This window comes from Corythoichthys intestinalis, chromosome 17 (assembly GCF_030265065.1).
Source record: "Corythoichthys intestinalis isolate RoL2023-P3 chromosome 17, ASM3026506v1, whole genome shotgun sequence".
Taxonomy (NCBI): Eukaryota; Metazoa; Chordata; class Actinopteri; order Syngnathiformes; family Syngnathidae; genus Corythoichthys; species Corythoichthys intestinalis.
The window spans coordinates 10,216,630-10,233,341 of NC_080411.1; the positions used below are offsets into that span (position 1 = coordinate 10,216,630).

The 16,712-nt window shown below is 39.8% G+C and overlaps 1 protein-coding gene across 2 annotated transcripts in view; it reads left to right on the forward strand.

The window, feature by feature from the left end:
- The first annotated feature begins 3,655 nt into the window (after positions 1-3,655).
- LOC130905372 (probable E3 ubiquitin-protein ligase HERC1) overlaps positions 3,656-16,712 on the forward strand; it is a 106,131-nt gene continuing 93,074 nt past the window's right edge. For both annotated transcript variants that reach the window (XM_057818705.1, XM_057818706.1), the window contains exons 1-4: positions 3,656-4,054; positions 11,978-12,977; positions 15,835-15,930; positions 16,008-16,190. In XM_057818705.1, the coding sequence (XP_057674688.1) occupies positions 12,009-12,977; positions 15,835-15,930; positions 16,008-16,190 (1,248 nt within the window). In that variant the 5' untranslated portion in view covers positions 3,656-4,054; positions 11,978-12,008. The remainder of the gene's footprint in view (positions 4,055-11,977; positions 12,978-15,834; positions 15,931-16,007; positions 16,191-16,712) is intronic.

Here is a 16,712-nt window from a genome sequence, read left to right on the forward strand (position 1 = left end):
TCTTCAGAAGCTGCTACTTCAGCTGCAGCTTGTCTTTGTTGTAGTGAAACTACAGACGACTGTTGGGACATTCCTGACATGGACTTTGATTTATGTGTCAGTATAGAAGAAACGCTAGAAGAACTACCTTCAAAAACTGACTCTGAGTCAGGCCAGGCGATGCTATCTGGATCACCTTTTTCTTCCAGAAGACACTGAGCTTTTGCTCTGGCTGCTTCAGTGATAGACCAGCACATATCACATTTTCTTCTTATTTCAAAATCAGGAATTTCATCCCTACTTCTGAATTTGTCATAGATTTCACATATCTCAGTCCTGATAGCGCTTATAGCACTCACAGCTTCAGGTAGCAAATCAGTGTCCTTGTATTTCAGCATTCTTTTAAAACTGTTAATTTGGTATTTCCACTTCTTATAAATTCGCTCAAAGTCCTTTACCAAATCAATGAACTTGGCTTCTTGTAAGGATTTTCCTTTTTCAGTGAGAGTGCGTGCACGCTGACTTCTACGTGGAACTTCTGGATGTGTGCTATCAGTGAACATTGATGACAGAAGTGTTTCTTCTCCAACTGCTTGAGCTTCTGAATGCTGTTCTTTATTTTCATCCTGCACAAACAATCCTGCACTGCTTTGTTCAGCGGGCTGGATAATATCTTTCTTGTCTTCTGCCATTTTGCCTTGTTTTCACTTTATACGCATACAGTGACTTTTATCTTGCTGGCAAATGTGCAACCTTTTGCGTAAATGTCACCTTGGAAGTACTTGTAATACTTGCGATACACAAGTCTTAGTGCTTTCTTGATTAGCTTTAACTTATTAGCTTGCTTATTGACTTCTTCAATGCATTTCCAAGCGTGTGTAGCATGTCTTACTTGCAGCTTCTTCCGACCGCCATGTTGCCTTCTCTGGAATTCTTTCTCCAGAGCAGAAATGTTCTACTTTCTCTTCTCCGAAGCAGAGGTGTTGTACTTTCTCTCTCCGAAGCAGAAGTGTTCTACTATACCGGCTTGTTCACGAATGGAGACTCGAGAGTTCTTGTTTTACTGATGTTTACTGTAGTCTTGCCTTTACTACAGATCCACCGTAGAACTGGTGATACAATGAAGTGGTGTACAATTGAATAAATGAACATATACAAAATATAAAACACAAATGAAAATATACATACCACTTTGGCCTGCTCATGAACAAACAGGGAACTTTACCTGACTTATTTAGCTTTTATACGGCTTACTTTCAGCAACTCGAACGAGCTAGTGCTGCTTATGCTACAGCTTGCTGCATCGGACTTTCACTTCCTTATTGGAGAACAGGACGCGACCTGATTGGTTGTGCGTTCACTGCAATTAAACTTGGAAATTTAACAATTTTAGTTTAACCTTTCAACGAATTATTATTAACAATGTACTTCCATGAATTGTAAAATTACAACAGGAAATAAAAATAATGCACACAAAAATAATTAAGTTGCACGTCTTGTAAAAGTTAAATTAACTTTAGCGATTCAACAGCTCTGCTTGCTGGCGAAACAAAAAAGTTGCGGGACAACTTGACAGCTGTTACAAAGAGGGTTACTTGCTCTGTAAACTGGCAATTGTTATCCATCAGGTAGCTACATTTTAAATCAAATAAATGACAATTAAAGGGTTAGTGCCAGCTAGTCGATGTACCCGTTTGCAATCGTGTCAAGTTACAGTATGCTAGTCCTACTATCCCTCTCCTAAGAAAAAATATTTTAGCCGTAAAACAATGTATGCACACGCAGCATAGCAATATTAATTCAGAAGAAATATAACAAAATATTAATAAAATGAATGGTTTTACTTTAAAGTTTAGGTAGTTAAATTGATGTTATATACATTATTAATCATTTATATATCGTTTTGTTTTCTGGTTAATACTTTCCAATGAAGTTTATGTATACAGGATTTGTCTTGAAATGTGTATTGTATTTTCATTGAAATTTATTATTTGTATGGCAAGATTAATTATGGCAGGGGTCTCCAAACCGGTCCTCAAGGGCCGCTGTGGGGCCTGGTTTTTGTTTTAACCGATCGAGTACCGACAGTTTAACCAATGAAGTTTCTGCTAAAACAAGCAGCACCTGACTGCAATCAACTGATTACACTTGTAAGACACCAGATTGGTGCAGAGGTTTTGTCTTGTTTTGTTGGAATGAAATCCTGCGCCCGCCGCAGCCCTATGTGGAATAGTTTGGAGACCACTGAATTATGGCATAAACAATTAAGTCATTTTATAGACAGAGATCTATTGAGATATATTATAATCAATTGGATACGTAAAACTTGCTTTGAAAAATAAATTCTTTCATTTGTTTATTCAGGTTGATCATAGAGCTAGTACAGAAAATGAATCCAACTCCAGTTCAGCCTTGCAGTACTTTGAGCGCCCGTAGTCAGACAGTCACAGTCTAGACACATTTTCTTCATTTTTCTCTCAAAGTGCACGAAATTGGTGCATTTTACAATAAAATGTAAAAAAAAAAAAATTCTCCCGGGAGGGGCATGTTCCCGGACCCCCCTATGGGGTCTGTGTTTCCCTTCGTATAGCGATTCTTATGGGCTGGGCTGAGTCAAAGTCCAGGGCTGCTTTTTAGTCCCAGTCCGCCCCTGCAAAGCGTTAAAAGTACTGGTACGGGCTAGTGAGAACGATGGCTGAAGCGAATTAGCTTCGGCTTTGTCCTTGCTAGCTTTGCAACCAAATTGAGTGCCTTCTCTCCTTATTTTGGGTAATCTTATAAATGTCTACCTAAGGATTCGTATTTGAACTTGACAGTATGTTGTCATGAAAAGCCAGTGGCAGGGGTGTGGGGGGGGCTATAATGGTCTCTATTGGCACCCCTGCAGGGCCGGCCCAGGCCATTTGGGGGCCCTAAGCAAAATAATACAAAGGGGCACATATTTTTGGCCCACCATTTCGTAACGGTGTACTGTGAAACCCATACATGCAATCCAATCCATACGTCCATATTTTGTATATTAATCAGATTTTGTTGCACTGCATACTTCAAACTTCTCACCCCAAATGATTGTCAGTAGTTACAGTAAATAGCGCCAAACCTTTTTCTAAAAGTGGAAAGAAAGAAGTTAAGGAAGAATTTTTATTTTTTTAAGCTTGTAATCAAGTATCAAAACTCACAAAAGTCAAATAACGCAAACTGTAGCAAACAAAATAGAATAAAAATAAACCAATTGCCAGATTGGGGGCCCCCTAGTGGTCAGGGGCCCTAAGCAGCTGCATAGTCTGCGTATAGGCTGGGCCGACCCTGCACCCCTGTTTGCAACTGTTCATACAACAGAAAGATTATGATGAATTGTATTAATTTCAACATATATTTGTGTGAAATATTTAACTGCATATTTACAGTATTTGGTATAGTGTCATCATTTTTCCAATGCAGGAAAAAAATGTTTGGAAAATTCCACCTTTAGCAGATTCAACACGTTAATTCCAACGAGCAATGAGTTTAATATGGGGGGGGGGGGAAACCTCAAATTGACGGACTCACAATTATGCTGATGATAATGACGACCATTTTTGATGAAGGATGGTGAAGATGAGGTGGAGTTCGACCCTTTGAGACACAAGATGGCGGTAAGGTAGCCATCCGACGCCGTTCGTCTTCAGTTGATACAACCCCAGAAGAAGACGAGGGAGCGAAGGAGGTGGAGGAGGAGGAGGGAAAAGCCGGGGAATGATGATCTATTTATCCGAGTAGGAGCTCCCTCTTACGGGACAGGTAGACTGACGACGCACTAACGGTGCTCCCGAGCTTGTTAACATGACAGCTGCTTCAAGCTACAAAACGTCTGAAATGTATTGCAGCTAATATAGATGTCAGCGCTTGTTGTTCTCCATCGTCACACGCCCGCCTGGACGTCACCGAGCAGCGGGGCTTGTTTTGCCGCCAGCTGTCACCCAGCCACCGAACCCAAGTGTGGGGGGCTTGTTTGGCCACTGTAGTCCGCCCTGGACACGAGCTAATTCGGGGAAGCGAGAAGCTAGGACTGCGGGTTATCCGTTCAGTCACCGAGGTGAGTAGCCGCAATGTCACCGGTGCGTTGGGTATGGTATAGCCTACCCTCCGGAAGGGGCTGGGTCATGTACGAATTGGACCATCAAGCCGGCTAATTTCATTAGCACTGATGTATTGCTCAATGACGCACGCATTTTTGCATGAGAATGCATCTATCTGCTCTATTTTTTAACTCATCGGCTACCATTGACGGCAATAGACGTCCAATCCACTTGGACTGGGGGGGTTGCCAACCCTTCCCTTAAAATGGATTAGAAACATGTCATCGTCAATTGCACAGAAATATGATCATAGTTATCGAACAATCACTGCCAACCCTCCCAGTTAAAATGGATTGGACGTCTATGGGTCTGAATCATGATCTTTCAATGCCAAGTCTGTTGCTGTCAATGGCAGCGATTGAGTAAAATTGTGGTTGTCTTGGAAACACCCCCCCCCCCCCCTCCATCTGCCTCCTACATACACAAATATATACAGCTTTTGAGGTTTTGTTTTAATTTAAAATTTTGATGTTCTTGCTTTCTTTTAAATTGTCCAAGTATGAATTTGTCATTCAACCTGCAATTGACTGGTGACCAGTCCAGGGTATAACCCTTATTTTGCCCAAAGTCAGCAAAGATGGGCTCACCTGCATCATTAATGAGGACAGACAGGTACTATTAAAAAAAAAAAAAAATACAGTGGGGAGAACAAGTAGTTGATACACTGCCAATGGGAAAACCCATTGGCAGTGTATCAAATACTTGTTCTCCCCACTGTATATATATATATATATATATATATATATATATATATATATATATATATATACATATTAGTGCTGCAATGATTAATCGACTAACTTGAGTAATTCGATTAGAAAAAAGATTCAAATTAAATTTTGCTGCTTCAAGTATTTGCTTAAAATGGCGTGGTAATGGTTTGTTTTTAAAGTGTTTGCATTTAGTTTTATTGATTTGGGTGGATACACTTCCCTCTAGTAGCAACAGTGACATATGATATAACTCATTTCACATGGCCTAATCCAGCTGCTCCCTGTTAAGACCAACATACGATAAGTTTTTGTTCGAGCTAATGTTTTTTAATGCATTCGGAATTTAATTTATAAGTACTGTATATTTAGCAGTTGTTTTTTTGTGGGAATATGTGTTTAAACCATTTGTTAAGAGCATTGTAAAACAAAACAAAAACAAAAAAAGTTAACATTTTATTATTGCATTTAAGCTAGCGGACTTTTGCCATGTAAGTTAGCCAGTTGTTCTTTTGTTGTGCTTAGATCCTCATTTATTATTATTTTTTTTTTACACCGTTGGAGGCTCAGCTGAGGTATTTTAATTATTTATGTTCCTTTTCCTTAAAACCATTGAAATAGACTGAATTATTAATTAAATTAAATGATTTAATCAATAATTTAATGAGAATTAAAATAAGAATTAAAAGTCTTTTTAAAATGTAATTAATTTTAACAAATTAAGTCATATCGGCTTGATGTTGTCTGTACAGCTGGTGGTGGTCACATTGTGCACTTGTAAAGCATGAAATAAAAACTTATATAAAATACTTGTATCCAGCTAGTTATTATTATTATTATTATTTTAAATATAGCGCAATGGTTTTGGCACATTCTTTTTGAATCACCCTGTATAATGAAATACCAGATATGCATTGTAATTAGAGATTAACCATTTAGATTTATAAATAACAAAATTAAAAAATAAATAAATAAATAAATAAATAAATAAATAAATAGAAAAACTGGAGAGAAAACGGTGGACAGGACAACGGCGTCGTAAAGTCGAAATCACGCAAGTCGTGTACGTGGTAACCCAGGGACTATCTGTATACATTTTTTTTGCCTTAACTACTTGCATGCAATCACGTACTGTATAATTACAATAGCCATATAATTTGTAAAACATAAAAATAGTGTTAAATGACATTGCAGTTATTTTTCATTGCATGTCAATATTTAAAAATGTTCATAAAACAAGCACATATCATTGGGTATTTCTCAAAAATTTTTATTAAGAAAATAGATATCCAATAGTTCAAAGACTTGACATGATAGACTACACCTAAAAAAAAAAATAGTTAAAAACAGCTGTCAGATCCATTTTAACTCATTCACTCCCAGCCATTGTCACCGGAGCAAAACCCTTCGCTCCCGGCCATATGACTGGATTTTGACTGATTTTGCAAGGCCCACAGAAAATTGTGTTCTATTGCTATATAAACATGGAACACACCAAAAGAAAGATTAGACTCTCTTCTTTCAGCAGAAAAAATGTAAGTTAATATCTTTGTCCATTCTTTAGAAATCAGCATTAGAAAATAGCTTAGTTTGAGCAATTTTCCAATTTGTTATGAAAAAACGGAGAAGTTGAGCTTTTTGTGAAAGCATACATTTCAAACATAACTTTGACTTTAACACAGCTATTTTTTGCTTTAGTTACATTCCAAACATCTGAATAATGTTTTCCTTTTACAAAATAACAGAAACAACAAGACAAATAGAGCTTTTGATAGCAAAGTAACAATATATTTACACATAAATAACTGAAAGATGACGCAATTTTGGCTGCGACAGCCGGTCAAACTTTTCCCTCATCATGCCTGTCTCAAAAAGATGATTTTTTTTTTGGAGTCTCTGCGGGCTCTACTCGCGAGCAGCACAGACTCAACGGCATCTAGTGGTCCCAGTCGTTCTGCTCGGTCGTCCAGCGCCTGGCATCCCTGGCGTCCTACTGGTTATTCAGCTCGGTCGTCCGCCGCCTGGCATCCATTCGGTCGTCTTCCGCCGGCTTTGCGGCTTGACCTTTCGTTGCCGTTGAATAGGGTTGCGGGTCTTACCAAATGCGCTACTGCCCTCCAGTGGCCAGTTTTATTGCTTTAAAATGGATTTTCAGCTTTGTGCTTTGGAGCTAAATTGAATCACCACCCAGAGATGTCTCTTTTGAAAAAAAAAAAAAACGTAAAAGACGTATAAATACGTCTTTGAGACACTGAAACAATTAAAAATTGAATGTACTTATACGTTTTTGGGAGCAAATGAGTTAACAACTGCTGGCTAGTATTGTGAAAATTAGTCAAACCTACCTTGGAATCTCTAATAGAGGATGTGGGCGTTTAGAATAGTGGCCCGAGCTTTTAGGCTCGCGGTTACTGCACTCAAATCTCATCCAGTGTGTTTGCAGCCCAGATGTGGCTGGACAGTGCTATAGAACATGGTTCCCAATGTGGCTGAACAATATAAAAATATGTTAAACTGTGGGGAAAAAAATAAAAAAATAAAGTTCAACTCCGAAAATATGATCGTTTTCTCAAATTCACATTTTTTTTCCGTTGCCAAACAAACACTAAATCTCTAAAGTCTTTGTGGTAGTTTGACATAAATTGTCAAATGTATTTATTCTAAGGCCGTAATTCCATCTTTCACATTTATGGTGCACAGAAATTGTGCTACCCAGTTTTGTTTCTGATACAATAGTGCAAATACAGCTACTCAAATGACTGAAATATCAAAAGTATTGATATTGTGATTTGATTGTTGATCTTGGAGCAAGCGTTAGATCTTGGTGCCAAAGGCATTGACAGTACAAATCAAGCAGGCTTCATGGCGAAATACGCTTGGTGGTTTTATACTGGCATTCGTATTTTTACCTCTTTTTCATACTAGAAAAAAATTCTGCTTATTTGATTACAAATAATTTATATTCTGCGTTCGTGTTCTAACCGACCACTAGAAATGGATTTTGTTCAGTTGGAAACAATACTGTATTGTTATAACAACTTGAGGTCATAACTGCAGGCACAGGATTTATTGGAAGTATGACTGAAATAAGTCTTATGACTATTTGTGCCATAATAATTTTGGTAACACTGTTTGAATTCAGTAATACATGGAGCAACTTAAAGAAGCCACTCCATTAAATTTGCTTTATGACAAGTCCAGAAAGTTAGTAGCTGGTTTAGTTTTGCTCCCGGTGGCTGCCAGCTGACATGACTGTACCACTGATAGTTATTTTTGTCCAGAGTGGAAACCATATAGCCCTAGCTTTGCGGTTATTGAGCGCACATGCGTGAAGTCTCTTTGAGTCTTCTCAGCTTGTGTAGCATTGGAAGTTGGGCCTTTGAAGCAATGACTCAATGTTTAACTAAGCTTATTAAGAGCATTTTTTTTCTGACTGGTTCACCTTCATCTCGTCATGATTGCTTTTTTTCACCTAACCAGTGGCGATTGCTCTAAGACTGCGAGGGAAGCTCAACTTCCCCCAAAATGTCAATAAATAAGTGATCAAATGTATACTATTGTGTGTAAATGTCATGGACTAAATATGCGCTAGAACACTTTTTGTTTTTTCAAGAATTAGCTTCTTATCATTGGTTATGAAGCGGCTTGTTTTTCATTCATTTGCGCATCCTTTCAACAGTGTGGACACGACATCTCCCGAATGTAGAGTGCATTGTGCATTGAGTCCTGCCCGTTGAATGCTCTGCGCCTATGGGCAGTGGGCGGGGCTCGGCTGGCTTGGACGCTCTGTTTCTCTGCATGATGATCGGATGATGTGTCTGAGGCGGAATCCATTTTTGATTGACAGCTAAATGAGTCATTCAGTGATGATGATGATTATTATTTTATTTATTATTGTAGCTGCTTGAGTTTGGAGGCTTGACTTCTGGCACTGTAGTTTCTTTCCCTACTGAGCACCCGCTGCGCTCCTCCACCATCACAGGCAGTGCTGTTTTGCAAGTTCTTCCACTTGGAAATCATGGAGGAGTCTGAAATTTTCATCTTGGGTGCATGTCCACTGTGAGAGAGATAATCTAAAAAGAAAAATTCTGAACACATAATGCATGATTTTTTTAACAATTTGTTTGTGTGATACAGCTGCAAATAAGTATTTGAACAACTGTCTATCAGATAGAATTCTGACCCTGAAAGACCTGTTAGTCCGCCTATTAAAGGTCCACCTCCTCTCCGTGTATTATCCTGAATCAGATGCACCTGTATGAGGTTGATAGCTGCATAAAGACACCTGTCCACCCCATACAATCGGTAAAGACTCAAACTTGTAACATGGCCAAGACCAAAGAGCTGTCCAAAGACACCAGAGACAAAATTGTACACATCAACAATGCTGCAAAGGGCTACGCAGCAATTGCCAAGCAGCTTGGTTAAAAAAGGTCCACTGTTAGAGCAATTATTGGAAAATGGAAGAAGCTAAACTTGACGGTCAATCTCAATTGGAGTGGAGCCCCATGTGAAATATTACCTCGTGGGGTTTCAATGATCTTAAGAAAGGTGAGGAATCAGCCTAGAACTAAACGACATGAGTTGGTCAATGACCTGAAAAGAGCTGGGACCACCGTTACCAAGGTTACTGTTGGTAATACACTAAGACGTCATGGTTTAAAATCATGCATGGAACGGAAGGTGTCCCTGCTTAAACCAGCACATTTCAAGGTCCGTCTTAAGTTTGCCTATGACCATTTGGATCAGGCAGAGGGGTAGTCGGGACAAGTTTTGTGGTCAGATGTCTTGTCTTAATTCCACTAACCGTGTTTGAGGAAGAAGAATGATGAGTACTATCCCAAGAACACCATCCCTACCGTGAAGCATGGAGTTGGTAGCATCATGCACAGCACAGCCAGTAAAACCAAGGAGTGGCTCTGTAAGAAGCATGTCAAGGTTCTAGCAGGGCCTAGCCAGTCTCCAGACCTAAACCCAATAGAAAACCTTTGGAGGGAGTTCAAACTCAGTGTTTCTCAGCGACAGTCAAGAAACCTGACTGAATGGGGGGCCAAGATCCCTCCTGCAGTGTGTGCAGACCCGGTGAAATACTACAGGAACGGTTTGACCTCTGTAACTGCAAACAAAGGCTACTGTACCAAATATTAACATTCGTTTTCTCAGGTGTTCAAATACTTATTTGCGGACGTATCACACAAATAAATCCTTAAAAAAAAATCAAAAAAATCATACATTATGATTTCTCTCACAGTGGACATCAGAGGTTGTGCTAGACATTTTCGTTGTCTGTCATTTTGACTGACAGGGTCATAAAAATTCGGTCATAATCTATTTTTACCCGTCACTTAAATTTTTAAAATGATAATGATGACATATTCAATAGTATTTAGTTTTCATTCATTTTTAATTAATATTGTAACGCTTGATTGGCGGCGAAAAATTAGACACGGAAGTCGTGGTATTTTTCTCCCTCTTTTTACTCTGCTTACCGCCAACAACACCAACGAAACAACAACTCCGCCCCCAAAGAAAAAGAGGCAACTATATAGACCCCAATCACCAACGTCACACAATGATCTTAATTGTGGTTGTCAGCCCAAAATCTTCTAAATATATATTAAATGCATCTTACCAGATATAAAAGGACTACTACATAGTTTGTGGTGATCGTTTGGTGCCCAGATTTCTTGTCGAATTACAGCAGTCCATCTCGCTCTCCTCTTCCGGTCTCTCAGAATACGGTAGAACTTCAAGTCTCTCCGTCTATCTTCTCTGTTACTGCAACCAACCGCCACACACGCCTTCACCATTTTGATTATTAATGTTAACGAGCAGAAAAACACGCCGTAATAGGAGGCATGTACGTAGCGGTAATGTGTAAACACGACAAGCTGACGGACAATATGGCGGCTCCAGTCAGGGGGGCGCAGTTGTGACGTCATGTGATTGGGGTCTATACTGTAAGATGTGCTTTAATGCTTTTGTGTGCTAAGGTTAATAATTTGTGTTTAAAACTAATAGTTATAGCTACAGTCTTATTTAACAGTCTTAAGGCCTTACAAAAGAAAGAATGTGTCGCGGAAGGTCACATTCAACTGAAGGACAGATGCCAGTATGACCCAGAGGCCTGTTTTAGGTTTCTATTGCTGACCATAAAGTTTCAACACAATGAGACAAGACAAATAACTGCCCGCATTCTTTTCTCAAGATAACAGCTATTTCTCAAGATGTGAAACTCACACATGTATGTTGAAACTTTCTCACTTGTCAATAAAAGCTGCGCTCCTCAGGGGGAAAGTCAGATAAGCTTGTTGTAAGCCACGCGCTTCGCATCAACCTTTTCTCCTGATGGCCGTTAGCGTAAAAACGTATCTCATTCCTAGTCTGATCCTTCTCCAGGTCTTCTCCCTCTTTAGATCTTTAATTAATGACAAAAGTGAGTTTAGACCTAACAATACACAGGCGGCAATCTAGTCCACCAATTGGATGACGCGCTGGCACACCAGGTGCACCAATAAGAACCTTGCGTTGATGTGTCAATCACGGTGCCGCCGCCAGACCCCGGTGACGTTACAATATTCTGACAGAATAGCCAACGACGTCATGCATCAAGAGAGACAATAGCTAATTAATATGCTCACTCCCCACCCTGTGGTCTGGGGTGTGAATTGCAACCTGTCAAAATGACGGACGGACTTCAGTTTTTTCCGTCACCGTTTTAAAAAACCGGTCAACGACGGAAAATATTCGGTTAACGCGACCCCTGGTGGACATGCATCTATAATGAAAATTTCAGACCCCTCCATGATTTCTTGGTTTGAGAGCTTGCAAAATAGTAGGGTGTTCAAACACTTGTTTTCCTCACTGTATATCGACTCTTGGCGGGACCATATCAATAACATTTTGGGCAACTAAGTGTCGCGATACGTCACCTTTTCAATATATTGTCACATACCTATTCAAGTAAATGTGCCTCCAGAATGCTCAGTCGCAAATATGCAATCCTGTTGAAAGTGTGCCAAAGTTGAAAGTTGAGCCCAAGTTCAATTCTTTCAAAAGCAATTGCTAATCTATGCTTGTCATTGGGTTCAAGCTCAACCTTTTCCTCATCCTTTTAATGTCAGGTTTCCTTGGCCAGTCACTGTAAATTGATGTTCTCCTCGTTTTCAGGTCCTCGTCAGGGTGAAGATAATGCTCAGATATGATGCCCAGTCAGGCTCATGTGTTGCTCAAATGGCAGGAACACCTCAACAGCTCCTGGGCGGCGGAGGACAGCTTGCAGACGGCCACCAGGCATGGGGCGGCCACCCTTTACAGCAGACTCCTCCACAACAAGGAGGTGGTGAGTCTAGCCCAGCCCGTCCATGAACTCGTTAGCCCTCGACTGCCTGACTTTGAGTGCGAGTCCTGCGCTGCCGCGGAGAAAGAAGAGTATCTTTTGTCTCTGCTGCAAAGTCAACGATGGCTGGCTCGCCGCATGCTGACGCAGACCCGATACACACAGGGTCTTCACCACAAACTGGTCGTTCTGCAAAGGATCTTTTACGCTATTCACACCAAGTACCACGACAACTTCCGAGCGCAGCTTCCCCCACACGCCGCGCCCAGCGGCACGGATTGTGGACACCTCGAGCTGGCCTCTGAGCCTTGCGTGCCAGGCGTGTTGCCCAGAGTCAAGTCGGGCACGGATGTTCTGATCGAGATGGGCGTGAGGACAGGTTTGAGCCTGCTCTTCTCACTGCTGCAGCAGAACTGGAGGTACGCGGCTTCCGTTCAGCCAGAGTCGATGCTGTGCAACGACGTACTGGCCACCGCCTCGTCCGTGCTGGCGTCCCTCCCGCCGCTATCCCTCGCCAATGAGAGTAAGATCCCCTCAGTTGGGCTAGACTGCCTCACGCAGGTGGCTGAATTCCTAAAGAAGACATCAGTGAGCAGCGGGAGCGGCGGTGCTGACGTGACTGGTAGGAGGCTGGCCCTGGAGCTGCTGCTGGGCCTGGCCATGCAAAGAGGTTCACTCAAGTTTCTCCTGGAGTGGGTGGAGGTGGCTTTGGCGGCCTCCATGTGTTCACGCACCTCTGCGCCATCGTCCTCTGCACTGAGCTCCAAGCAACCCGCTGGTGTGGGATTTGATGTCATCCAACAAACTCTACTTCAGATGAGACAGTTTTCGGCAAGTTACCGTTTCGTGTATCAATGCTATAATCGAAAGTAGAGTTGTCCGATAATGACTTTTTAATCTATAACAGATATTGTCTAACTCCAAAAATCCCATACTGATATCAAACCGCTACCAATATATGCGGTCGTGGACTCAACATATTATGGCTAATTCATGAGTTTAGAATTCATTATTTTTCAATCATTTATGGTCCATTTAATTTTTGCACCATGTATGCCAAATGGTCACATAACAAATCCCAAGCATCTTAGTTTGGAGACATCTAATGCTCAATAAGCGTAATTGCTGTACTAAGCTGTGACCAGCTCTTGTACAAAGGCATAAGGCTTCTACATTCACTTTGAAGGCAACATACATGTTAGCCCAAAATCGCGAATGAAAACCGATGTTGATATCAGTGTTGTTTTTGGCAGCTCTTTTAATTTTCGTCTTAGTCTTAGTCTTTTGGATTAAAATACTTATTATTCATATTTTAGTTACTTTAAAATGTGTTCTTCTTCGTCTAATTTTAGTCAACGAAAAACAATTTCTTCAAGTTTTAATCGACAATTCTCAAAATGTTTTAGTCCATGAATATATAAATTAAAAAAATGTTTTTAAAATTTTCAAATGAACATTGACAGACGAGCACATAATTGTAGACTCTACAAGGACATCAACATCTTCATGATGATAATACACACACCGCAGGTTAACATATCACATATTTGCAGTCAATTAAACTCACCTGGACGCCACAACTGTATGTATAAAGTTTTCCAAGAGTAGGAAAACACTCACCGAGTCACCGCGCTAAATGCTAATGCTAATGGGAACGCTATGCTAACGCGAACGCTATGCTAATGCTACAAGTTAGTCTAGTGTGTGATAATCACTCAGCAAATACATTTAAAGGCTAAAGCAACATAGCATAGCCGAGATAATAAAACAAAACTTACCAAGCAGCACCTGATACATGTTTCACAAAAGGCGCTTGGAATGGGCACACGCTTAAGCCTGTGTGTGGGGCGGGGAGTCGGAGGAGGCACAGTACGTCACATGAGCAACACAACCAAACACTGCTAAAATGCGTGCTTATGAAGAAAACTATGGCTCATTTTTCGTCTCGTTCTCGTCTCGTCAGACAACAACTGGCATCCATCTTGTTATGTTTTAGTCTCCGAAGACACCTATTTAGCCCGTCATTGTGACGTCATCGTCATGAAAAAAATTCTTCGTTGACTAAATATTTTTGTTATCGGCATCGTTGACGAAAACAACGCTGGTTGATATTATGTGATATCATTTTAAAATGCTTTAATAGGCCGATAATCGGACAACTCTATTGTAGAGTATTATTCAAAACATTTGAAAGTCTTGATTTTAAAAACAGTTTTTCTGTTTTGTGTTTTATAAATTATTGAGACAGAAGGATTGTTAGGGTTAGGTGTGGTGCTGCCAGTAAGTGATCATGATTTTTCGTGTACACGTTTCTTTTCTACAGGTATCTATTAATTATTAGGGGTGTCAAAGGATTAAAATTTTTAATCGAGTTAATTACAGCTTAAAAATTAAGTAATCGTAATTAATCGCAATTAATCGCAATTCAAACCAAACCATCTATAAAATATGCCATATTTTTCTGTAAATTATTCTTGGAATGGTAAGATAAGACACAAGATGGATATATACATTCAACATACGGTACATAAGTACTGTATTTCTTTATTATAACAATAAATCAACAAGATGGCATTACCATTATTAACATTCTGTTAAAGCGATCCATGGATAGAAAGACTTGTAGTTCTTAAAAGATAAATTTTAGTACAAGTTATAGAAATTTTATATTAAAACCCCTTTTCATGTTTTCGTTTTAATAAAATTTGTAAAATTTTCAATCAAAAAATAAACTAGTAGCCCGCCATTGTTGATGTCAATAATTACTTACACAATGCTCATGGGTGCTGAAGCCTATAAAATCAGTCGCACCCAAGCGCCAGCAGAGGGCGGCAAAACTCCGAAAAACACAACAAGTACAGCTTTCACTGTGCTGTCATTTTAATCTGTTTGAGCAGGGCATTTGTGCATTAATTGCGTCAAATATTTTAACGGGATTAATTAAAAAAATTAATTAATGCTCGTTAACACGATAATTTTGACAGCCCTATTAATTATTATTAGTTATTTATTGATAAGACAAATACTACACTTTATGGAGTCACGACAAGTTTTTGTTTGAGCCAATATGTTTTTTTAATGCATTCGTAGTGTAGTTTATAGGTATATTTAGCCGTTTCTTTGTGGGAATATGTGTTTGAACGATTTGTTGGGAGCGTTGTTTAAAAAAAAGTTCGCATTTTATAGCATTCAAACTCGCGGACTTTTGCTATGCTAGTTAGTCAATTGTTCTTTTGTTGTACTTTGATCCACATTTATTTTATTTTTTAAATACAATTTGAGGGTAAACTCAGGTATTTTATTTTTAAATGAAAGTGCAGTTCTGCATAGTTTGAAGAATCACTCAGAAATGTTATTTTGAAAGTGCAATCTTAGCAAGCCTTTGTTTTGCATCCCCAAAATTTATTCTACAATGCATTAAATGTTCCTGATCCGATCACTGGATCATTTGCACTAAATAGTTGATAGTCGATAGCTGCAGCCTTAATTCTTATTTGCTGAAGTTCAAAAAAGGTACATGTGCATATTTATTTGTAGGCATTACAATACCTGCAGTTTTCTTTCATACGTTAAATTTTACTTTGTTACTGGTTCCCACCTCTGACAAATGGTGATCAATTACTTGCCTAATAAAGGTGATACTGTACCGTGCTTTCACATTCACAATATGTTAATGTGAATACTCTAGGGTTTGACTGGAGACACCATCAACACTCCAATCCTCCAAAAGGACACAGACGGACTTTGCCGACTCTCCCAGGCGGCCCTTTGTCTCTTCGAGGAGGTATAAGAGTCACTTTTATTTTGAAACTGAATATTTGAAACTTCAAGAAGAACTCACTTTCCGCTTGTCTTTTGCAGATCTGTAATTTGGCATCTTACTGCCTGTGCTCCTGCAATGCTAACGCGGACGCTCCAAGCGCTGACAGTGACGCCGTGGTGGTGTACGTGTGGGGCAGCAACAGCAGCCATCAGCTAGCAGAAGGAACGCTGGAGAAAATTTTGCTGCCCAAACCAACGCAGGGCTTTAATGACGCACAAATGGTAAGAGTAACAACAGAACTCTGCTAAGGCGAAAACAATCATAACATGACTCATGGGATGCTGTTCCCCTCAAATCATGTAACTGGCCCCACTGCCATACATAGGCGAGTGATGTAGGCCACCGCGAAACCCAACTTTATAGAGGCTGTCTTTTTTGCAGGCTACCTATGTTTATAGTAGGAGAATCTACCACAACACTCTGGATTCAGATGTCATAATAATTAGTCACTGTTTTTTTTTTGTTAGTATTGGTGTTGTCCGATTTTATTGGTTAGCCGATAATATCGGCTGATAAAAGCATTTTAAAATGATATCGGATAATATCGAGATCGGTTTTTCATTATGGGTTGTGGGCCAATATGCATGTTGCCTTCAATGTAGAATTGTTCTGTCTTCTGCCTTTGTAGAAGGGCTGGTCACAGCTTAGCACAGCAGTTATGCTTTTTGAACCATTTGATGTATCCAAACTAAGGCTACATCTACACTAGGACAGATAATTTTCTCTGGGATATTTTGCTGACT